At 39.6% G+C, this 9,842-nt stretch overlaps 1 protein-coding gene across 1 annotated transcript; it reads left to right on the forward strand.

Annotated features, from left to right (window-relative positions):
• Window positions 1-1,834: 1,834 nt before the first annotated feature.
• On the forward strand, window positions 1,835-6,596 carry FGF19 (fibroblast growth factor 19). The gene is made up of 3 exons (XM_065404413.1): window positions 1,835-2,069; window positions 2,375-2,478; window positions 6,264-6,596. Exons 1-3 carry the CDS (start codon window positions 1,835-1,837, stop codon window positions 6,594-6,596), a joined length of 672 nt encoding a protein of 223 aa, XP_065260485.1.
• Window positions 6,597-9,842: the final 3,246 nt, after the last annotated feature.

Genomic DNA, 9,842 nt, shown 5'->3' on the forward strand with positions numbered 1-9,842 from the left:
ATGATTTGTATATTGCCTGACAGGTGGCACTTAATTATGGACCATACGTAGGTCAAAAACTGGCTTCCTGTCCCGCACAAGCACTCCCCATGAAAGGTTGCATATTCAGAACATTTCCAATACAAAGAATGGGAACTGAGCCCCCTGTTCAGCAGCTACCAACTACAATGCTGCTGAGTATTCCTCAGTGACTCATCCTGCTTCTACTTGATTGGGAGTGAGTGTGAAATGAATTACTTGCATGCTTGACGTTATCTATTGTGAAGGCTATTGTTATGTCTCAGATAATCTATGGCCGCAACGTACTTTGGGGGAAAGCAGGTGGAGAGTGCTTCCACCTCTTTGTTAGTATTTCTCCTCTGGGGGGAAACATTACAGGGTGTTTTCTTCTTCTGTTGGTTCGGTTTGCTTTGGCTTCCTTTTGCTGTATGGATGGAATCCAGAGCTGGGCCACCCACAAATTGGAATAATAACGGTTACATTAATATTATTTCCCTGATCTGCAGCACCTCACTCCTGGTCAAATGTAACAGGAGGTGGGAAGATTAGCTGGTAACTTCAGGTGATCCTGTCTGGGCGGCTGATGAGCTGTGGAGTTGACCCTTGCTTTGCAGATTTTTTTTTTATTATTATTATTCATCTCGATTCCGGATGTTTTGTATACTCTTCCATCTGCACCTCCCTCTGGAACAAAGGGTGAGTAATTATAAAAGTGGGTGCTAACCGAGATAACTTAAGGTCACATCCTCCTCAGTCTCTTCTCTGGCGTAATGTTCACCAGGGAAATTGGAAAAAGGTTATCTTTCATCTACTCTGCAGTCTCTCCTGGTACTGACTAGGGAGATCTGGGGAAGTGGTTTATGAAGGCGGAAAGGTGTTGTCGTAGTGTCAGAAACTAAGGGGAGCTGTCTTAACATTTAATGTTTTGCTTAGTATTAATACCTTTAATACTGCATCTTTAATACTAAAAAAAAAACATTTTTAAGGACATTAACTTTCTTTTTGAAAGGAAAATACAGGGGGAAGTGGGCATTAGATCCCTTCCAAACAGCTGATTGACTTTAACAAAGAATTTGAGCTTTCATGGGTAAATTAGGGCATTGTGATCTTTAATCAAATCGTTCTTGTCATGTATCTGACTTTTGCCTTTGGCCACAAAAGATGTCCCTAGGGTTACCTTCATTTATGATTGATTGATTTTGATTTATACACAACCACATCTGTCCCCCTCCCCCCAGCTCTTAAACGTGGGCTCTGTGTGGGCAAGAGAACATTTCAGACTCTGAAGTTGTCCCGCACAGACTGAAAACCTTCTTTCTTGTTTTCCCACTTTAGCTTCAGTACTTGCATTGTCAGCGCCGATCCCACGTTGCATAGGTTTGCACCGGTATGTAAGCCTCATACAGTATGTGTTTACACCCGACTGCACATTTCTGCCTTGCTAGGCATAAGAAATGCTAGATTCCAAATAACAGAAAGATTCCTGGATAAAGCTTTTAGGGAAGGGGTGGGGGAGGGAAACAACACCCTAGGGTGTCCCCTGTGAAATGATGTCATCCAATCAATACTTGGGGGGCGGGGGAGTTGTGACTGTTCTGACTAACTCCTTCTATGAAATAGTCTCTATATTGGAATTGGAATTAGCCGTATCGATTGGACTGATAACAGAGACCTATAAAAAGGCAGGGGGATTGGCTTTGCATTTACTACATCCCCGAAGCATTTAGCTCAAAAAGCACCAAGCCACTGCCTTTTCTTTAGTGGCACTTGCTTCTCTGTATGCGTGTGGGGTGTGTGCGTGGAGTCCTCTTGCAATTGAAATAACCTGGAAAAGATGTGGAGGAGCCTGTGCAAACCTTGCACGTCCCTGGCTCTGCTTGGACTCTGTTTTGCAATGGTCGTCAGATCTCTGCCTTTCTCTGATGCAGGGCCACATGTGAACTATGGCTGGGGGGAACCTATTAGATTAAGGCACCTATACACAGCCAGCAAACATGGTCTGTTCAGTTACTTCCTGAGGATCAACAGTGATGGCAAAGTGGATGGCACCAGCATTCAGAGTCCCCACAGTAAGTATAAGGGAAAGCTGCCGTCTTACTTATTAACAGGATCTCGGCTAAAGGAATGGAGCCCCACGCCCTGGATTCCCTTAGTGAGCTTATGAGGCTGCATTCTCCCATAGCCCTGGAAATAGGAAAGCGTGCGCTTGGGTACCTGACAGTAAAGGCTCTTTTGTGAAGGGAGCAGGACGAGTTTTACCTCCGATTACCCGTGAAATTTAGCCCTGAGAGGCGGTGGGGTGAGGGTGTGTGTGGCTTGGGGACGGCGATCCTCTCCCCCCTCATCTGAACGCTGTTTTGGTTTTGCTGCATAGGTCTGCTAGAAATCAGGGCTGTGGCAGTTCGCACGGTGGCGATCAAGGGCGTCCACAGTTCCCGGTACCTCTGCATGGAAGAAGACGGGAAGCTGCATGGACTTGTAAGTTACAGGAGAGGGAGACTGAGCTGGAGGGGGGGCACTGAATCGGCATGGGAAAGTCCATAGCAAATGCGGGAATGGTTGCACGCGCTCGCAGGGCTTGTTATGATTTTATCTGGAAGCGTCCAGATAAAACAACTTAAGCCGATCACATCTTTGCTCCACCACCAAGCAGCTCATTAAGGGTCTGACTTCCGCGAAGGAGCAAGGAAATCAAAATGTATAACGAAGCAGTTTATGAATGTGACACTGGGCAATAACACAAATAACACTGGGCAACATAAATAGATAAATAGGGTGCGTTTACTGCAAGCTTTCCTTTTAATAGGTCTCAGCCTCCTAAACTAAAATGATGTGTAAGATTAAATAGTTGAGTTCTTTTACTATAGAGAGTTGATAAAATGTAGACAGAACTATGAGCTGTTTACTTTTTGTCATTACTCTCTAATTACTTTTTGTCCCTATTAGTGTCTAATGAAACTGTAATGTTTATTAGTAGAAATTTAAGTTTAGCGACAAATGAGAAAGAAACTTCCCAAAATTTCTAATACAAATAAAAATAAGGAGGACAATCGACCATTTTCGTTCTTTATTGCATTTTCCCTCTTATAATTTTCTATCCACTTTTAGTTAAAATAGAACAGAGGACCCAATAATGCCTATTTGATATGTGGCTATTTATCTGCAATGAAATGAAAACATGTTCATTACATTGGAATGTAAATGATACAGGCATATTTGTAATTATCTTCTTACTGTTCAGCTTAGGTATTCTGCAGAAGATTGCTCCTTCGAAGAGGGGATACACCCAGATGGCTACCATATGTATAGATCAAAGAAATATGGGGTTGCTATCTCTTTAAGTCATGCCAAACAGAAACAAGAATTCAAAGGAAAGGACTCTCTCCCACTGTCTCACTTCTTACTTGTGATCAACAGTGCACCTGTAGGGTTATGGGAGCCTGAGGATTATAGCGATTCTCTGACATGGTGTTGTTAACTCATGCCTTTTTGCCTAGGTATTTCAGCATATCAGCTAGATACATCAGAAATACAGTCCTGCTCTTGTGAGGCCCCTGCAATACCTACTCAAAGGCATGAGTTAATGAGAAAGGTCCAAATTCATTGCCATGTAACTCCATTGTACCTACCTGAGTCGCATAGGTGGAAGGTGCATTTTCCCCAGAATGCAAATGTAAGGCTTGAACCTACTTTCCTTAGCAAAACTCCCGCTGATTTCAACAGGAGAAGAAGTGGGCCCAATGGCAAAACATCCATGAGCTTTAACGAGAAAAGGATCAGGCCGAATAGGATTTTTACTTGAGTATCTAGGGCAGAATTTGCCTTTCAAGCCTGAATTTCCTTGCTTTTATTGTCTAAAGTCAGACCTTCAATAAACTGAAAAGGTGAGGGAGGTGATCTGGTTTTGGGCGCCAACCACCATGTATGGAAAGTGTCAATTTGAAGTTTTTATTGCATGTCCAAACTGAAATACTCAGTGACTGATAACTATAGATAGGATCCTCCTTCCACTGAAGTCAGTGGGAGATTTCCCATTGATTTCCCTGGGAGCAGAAGCAGGCTCTTTGTAGTTGCACTGTGCATTATTGTAATAATCTTTGAGAAAAAAATGAACAGCCCTTAATTTACTGTTTATTGAATGACTGTTTATTGAACTATAGCAATACTTCATTATATTAATTAATATTCTGAATAGGTACATGTTTGACAGTTATTAGAATACAGCCATGCAAACTCCTGTATATGTACTGGGCCAAATCCTGTATGTCTTACTCTAATGAGAAGTCCCATTAACTTCAGTAATAATACTCACACAAGTAAGGTGAGCAGAATTTGGCCCACAGAGAAAATGTGTCTTCCGAGATGCAATATCCTTTCCCTGTTTCCACTCTGCTCCAGATGCCTTGTGTGTGTGTGTGTGTGTGTATTGAGGGATGGAAGAGGAAGTCATTTACTACTGGCCTATGCCAACAGCAAATTATGGACTCCCACACTGGCTAAAATGTGCTGGCCACTCCTAACCCACCTGCTCCGGAGTGACGCAGGGAAGCAATTGATGCATAATGTCTTCTGACTCCTCTGCACCTAGACCCACCATGCTAGTAGCCTGTGCAGGGCCCAGTGGGAAATTTGTACTCTTCCCCTTACTCATTTTGGTTAGTACCTTACTCTGAAGGTAATTCCATTGAAATGAATGGGGAAATGTACTACTCAGCATGAGTTGGGAGGTGGTGTGCTGGGATGGATTGGGAGGTACAGAAGCAGGATCTACTGTGAGTTACAAGATGATACCTTTACTCAGACATTGACTAGAACTTACTCCATGAGTAGTTCAATTAACTTCAGTGAGACTACTTGTGTGAATAATTTGGCCACCTGTGGAAGTAAAGTGTTCACAATCTGGTACTGATATACATTCATTCAAAATGTATGATGTCCAGCTTGATTGGGGGAAGAGATAGCTCAGTGGTTTGAGCATTGGCCTGCTAAATCCAGTGTTGAGAGCTCAATCCTTGAGGGGGTCAGTTAGGGATCTGGGGCAAAATCTGTTAGGGACAGTACTTGGTCCTGCTGTGAAGGCAGGGGACTGGACTCAATGACCTTTTAAGGTCCCTTCCAGCTCTATGAGATAGAATATATGGAGATAAATATTGCAAGTCTTAATCTGTGAGAAAAATAAATTTTTTTGCTTTATTCCTTCAACATTAAAAGTACTTTTAAAAGGTAACCATAGCACACACAACAGTCTATTCTACATTGTTGATAGTATTTGACAAAGCTTGATTTTTTTTACAACTGAAAAAAAAAAAAGTCAAATGTGCTCTGGGTTATATTTTGACAGGTAGAGAGTTCATTCGGGAACACTGCTTTTTTTAATCATCAAAGACCTAGACATAACCAGCAATTCTCCTGTATTGGCCCAGAGTTCAGTCACCTCAAATAACTGAGCCAGAAATAACACCAGAGTTGTAAGGAAAATAGTTATTACTTAAAGGATCTGGAAAAGTCTGAGATAACACAAAATCTCAACATACCATATCTACATTATAAACTATGTCTAAGATGAATTCTACAAATTGCTAGGCAGGTTATAAAATATATTATCCTATATAGAATCTTTATTGGTGTCATAGTAGAACTGTTTGATAAGTTTAATGCCTAATGAGAAAGAGATACTGTACTAATACATTTTTAGACATTTTAATAAAATGACGAGAAAAAACTTGCAGTTTGCCCATTTTATTGTTGTTTTTAATCATTAATTTTCTTTATTTTAACACAGTCTATTATAAAAATGCCTTTCTGCAGACCTGATCCTTGCAGCCCTTACCCAGGCAAATCTCCCGTGGGATTCAAATTGAGTTTTGTATGCATTAGGACTGCTGGATTGGGCCCTTAGCTATCGTGGTTGTAATTAAAACGTCAGCATTCATCATAATTTATAAAACTGAGGTATCTACCAGAGATTATCAAAGTTTTCCCCTAAAATCAAAATAGGGCAGTCTGTAGCAGCTGTGTGGTAATAGATGGAATAAAGATCATTGAGGATAAAGGAAAGACTCCCAGCGACTTCAAAGGAGTGTGGATCAAGCCTATGTTGACTTTTAATGTCCCCATAGATTGTTATGAATTCTGTGTATAATACGGAGGGCTTGAATCTCTCTCACATCAAGGAGAGTAGGGTCAAGCACATACAAGCTTTATATTATATCTGATAAGTGTCATAGACATATCTGTAATTGTCTTCACTCCTTACTGTTCAGCTCAGGTATTCTACAGAAGATTGCTCCTTTGAAGAGGAGATACGCCCAGACGGCTACAATGTATATAAATCAAAGAAATATGGAGTCTCTGTGTCTTTAAGTAGTGCCAAACAAAGACAACAATTCAAAGGGAAAGACTTTCTTCCATTGTCTCACTTCTTACCTATGATCAACACCGTGCCTGTAGAGTCAATGGATTTTGTGGAATATGGTGATTATAGTCATACTTTTGAATCAGATCTCTTCTCTTCACCTCTTGAAACTGACAGCATGGACCCCTTTGGAATCACCTCTAAAATATCTCCAGTGAAGAGCCCCAGCTTTCAGAAATAACTAATGCTCCTGACTTTAAATATGGTTTTAAACAAACATTACCAGAACCAGGATATTATTTAGCTTTTCCAGTAGTAATATGTAGAATATGTAAACATTTAAGGTATGGTGCTAGCATTGTTCTTGCAATGTACTAAACTTGTAAAATAGTAGCACCATTCTAAGGCTACATTCTAAGAACCAGCTATTCATTTTTTCATATCACATTTAGAAAAAAATAATCTAAACAACTGCTTAACTGGTTCGCCTCTGACAAAAATACACAACATGCAGAAATTCCTTCCGTCTGGTGATGGCTGGGGTGATAAGATCACTAACATTTTTCACCACCCCTTTATTATTACTTATGCTCACCTCGGATTCCTGCTGATACAAGCAAATGCAGCAAAAGCTTTTCATTCACAGGGAGGTTAATGACCTCTTCACTTCATAGCCTTTCAAAGACAAACATTTGTAATAAAACATGATTACAAAACCTAACAAACATTACCCTGTGAACTAGGGTTCAATCTATCTCTTAAAAAACTGCTGCTGATGTTCTGGGACAACTTTCCATTTTAAACATTGCATTGAGAAACAATTCTGCTTGTATATTACGCATTTTCTTCCCTTCTTTGATTATTGCTAAGGGCTCATGCTGGAAAACCAGATCATTGATTCTTTATGGGCTCACGTATGTTTGCTGATGAATTCTTTGGGACCTGTATTATACTTGGTCTGAGGTAGAATTCTCATTAATGTTAGTGGGAATTCTATGTATGGATTGAGGATTGTACAGAATCCATAATTATGTTCATCAGGTAGGGAACAAGCAGTAGAAACAGATTAACTTTCAGGTCATAACAGTCCTGTTATATGTAAATATCCATAGCAATTAAAAGAAAAGACAGAAAATAAATGTTGTATAGGTCAAATTGCTTCCAAATATGTTTTTATATTTTTCCTTTAAAGCATCAGCAGTTCTTTCGAGACCATATAGGCCTGATCCTGCACCCATTGACTTCAATGTTGCAGAACTGGGCAAATACTGCCTTTGATATGTGGTGGAGTGATTCTCGGTAGTTTATGGCCCATAATGTATATATGATGCTTTCAGTCCTGTTCTCCTATGTTAGCATTCCAGCAAGAGAATAACAACAAAAGGAATGTGAGACAAGGGGTCCAGGAAAATTACCCATTTCCAAAGTTTCATTTATAATAAGTATTTCTATACAGAAAACTGTACTGGAAATGTTAGTATTTTCTTGACCTAGCACTTCATTACCAATGCAATATTTATAATTAATTTATTGAATACATACATCTGTTTATTTTGTTACTGTTATTTATACTTAAAATTCTATTTATGTACTCATGAAGGTTTTTTTAGTTTTAACAAATTTTGTGAAGTTTTGTAATCATGAAATCGTAAGGAAAATATAACTTTTTTTAAAATTTTCTGTGATGTTGTCAGTAATTTAGTGTGTACATTTGTAATTAAAAAAATCATCTCCAACATAAAATCTAACTGATTCTGTTTCAATAATTATGCGGCACCTTTTACTCAAAGACTTTGAAGAGCTTTATAAACATTATTGGATTAAGTTTCACCTTGTAAGGTAGGTAAGTATTATTATCCCCATTTTGTAGATGAAGAAACTGAGACACAGAGAAACAAAGCAACTTGGCCAAACTCATGCAATGAGTGACAGAGCTAGAAATGGAATCTGTACAGGCAGGATTAGAGTGCTGCTTTCAGGATGTCAACAATGTCTCTGTTGCAAATTAAATGTAATCTGATTAACACAGTTTACAGAAGCAAGGCAGGTCAGATACAATTCTAAAACAAGGAGGGGAGATTCTGTACTTGTGGAAAAAGTCCAGGAGACTGTTCACGAAGTGGCTGACCCTGAGATATATTGAGCTCTCTCCATCCCCTTAATTCCCATTGATTTCAGTGAGTCAGGCCCCAAGTTCTGGTTCTCTGGCATAACATCTTACTGAAGCTCCAATTTAAACTCTGTATCTCCTTTTATGAGGAAAAGAAAGAAAAATGCCCATGAGCATGGATTCAGGGGCATTTTATAAAGCTCTGCCTGCTTTAATTTTGCAGTAGTGTCCTTAAATCCTTTCTAAACTGTTGAAAAGTGTGCAGTGGCTTTCCATAAATAATTTAGGGACTTGTATACACTGATAATTTGCCTTTCTTCCAGCAGCCACATACTGGAGCAGTTGCCCTGCTGGAAATCCTTATTGTAGACTGGCAACGCTGGTATAAGCTGTGATTTGAACCACTTGGTTTCAAGCAGGGTAAACTGCACAGGTGCAAATAGCAGGTATGCACAAAGGAGTTGCACAGATGCAGCTACTTTGGTTTCTGGCCACTGATGGCTGTAGTTTGGCAAAACTCCTAGCATGGACAAAGGGTATTCTAGTCTGTGTGCACTATAGCATCTGTACCCTTAAAACAGACAGTGAATAAAATGTATGTAGTGATTTTCATCCAAAGACCCCCCAAACCATTCTACAAACTTTATAAATGGATTTATGTACTAACATATAAAGATCACTTCATCCACCTGTGAAATGCAGACACCTCTAGGAAGGAGTGTTCTGTCTTTTATAGAAAAACCACAACACTACCCAACAATAGAGCGAGGTAGAAAATGGGTTAATTTTCTGGAGAAAATTGTAACTTTCCAGCAAGAAATTAAAAACTGAACATTTCAATTTGGAAAAGCTCCCACAGTAGCTCATGGGAATTGAAGTTCAGGTTCCTCAGATCCCCACTCTCCTCTATTAACTGAGTTTCTGGGGTAGACTACAACTCCATGGTGCCCCATGGTCTCCTCTCCTCCTGTGAGTCTCCTGGCCATAGTGCATCATGGGAGATATTATCCAGTTTTTCATGTTTAATTTAGCACAAAACTTTTTGGGGTTTGAGTGTTCAGTTTCTCAACAAAAAAATCAACATTTTCTGTGAAAAGCAGATACTTCACAAAAAATTGTTTAGTCAAAAACCCAATTTTTCATTTAAAAAAAAATGTTGATGGAAAATTTTTGACCAGCTCTACAAAACAGTTTAGGAGAGATGTTACAGCTACTAGAAAGCTGACCTTAATTGTCAAGAACTATACTGTGAATAAAAGGCGGTCTGATTAGGACCGTAACTTTGAGAATAAATGTGTGGGTGATGGGATCAGATAGGTCAACTCTTGGCTGCCAGAACTGAGGATATAAACAACAATTGAGATCTGACTGAATTGG

This window comes from Emys orbicularis, chromosome 4, assembly GCF_028017835.1.
Source record: "Emys orbicularis isolate rEmyOrb1 chromosome 4, rEmyOrb1.hap1, whole genome shotgun sequence".
NCBI lineage: Eukaryota > Metazoa > Chordata > Testudines > Emydidae > Emys > Emys orbicularis.

Excerpts from the sequence above, each read along its gene's own strand:
- FGF19 (XM_065404413.1), top strand. The coding sequence starts at position 1,835 with ATGTGGAGGAGCCTGTGCAAACCTTGCACGTCCCTGGCTCTGCTTGGA. Across the intron at positions 2,070-2,374 it reads CAGCATTCAGAGTCCCCACA|GTCTGCTAGAAATCAGGGCT; the intron begins GTAAGTATAAGG and ends TTTGCTGCATAG. Across the intron at positions 2,479-6,263 it reads ACGGGAAGCTGCATGGACTT|CTCAGGTATTCTACAGAAGA; the intron begins GTAAGTTACAGG and ends CTTACTGTTCAG.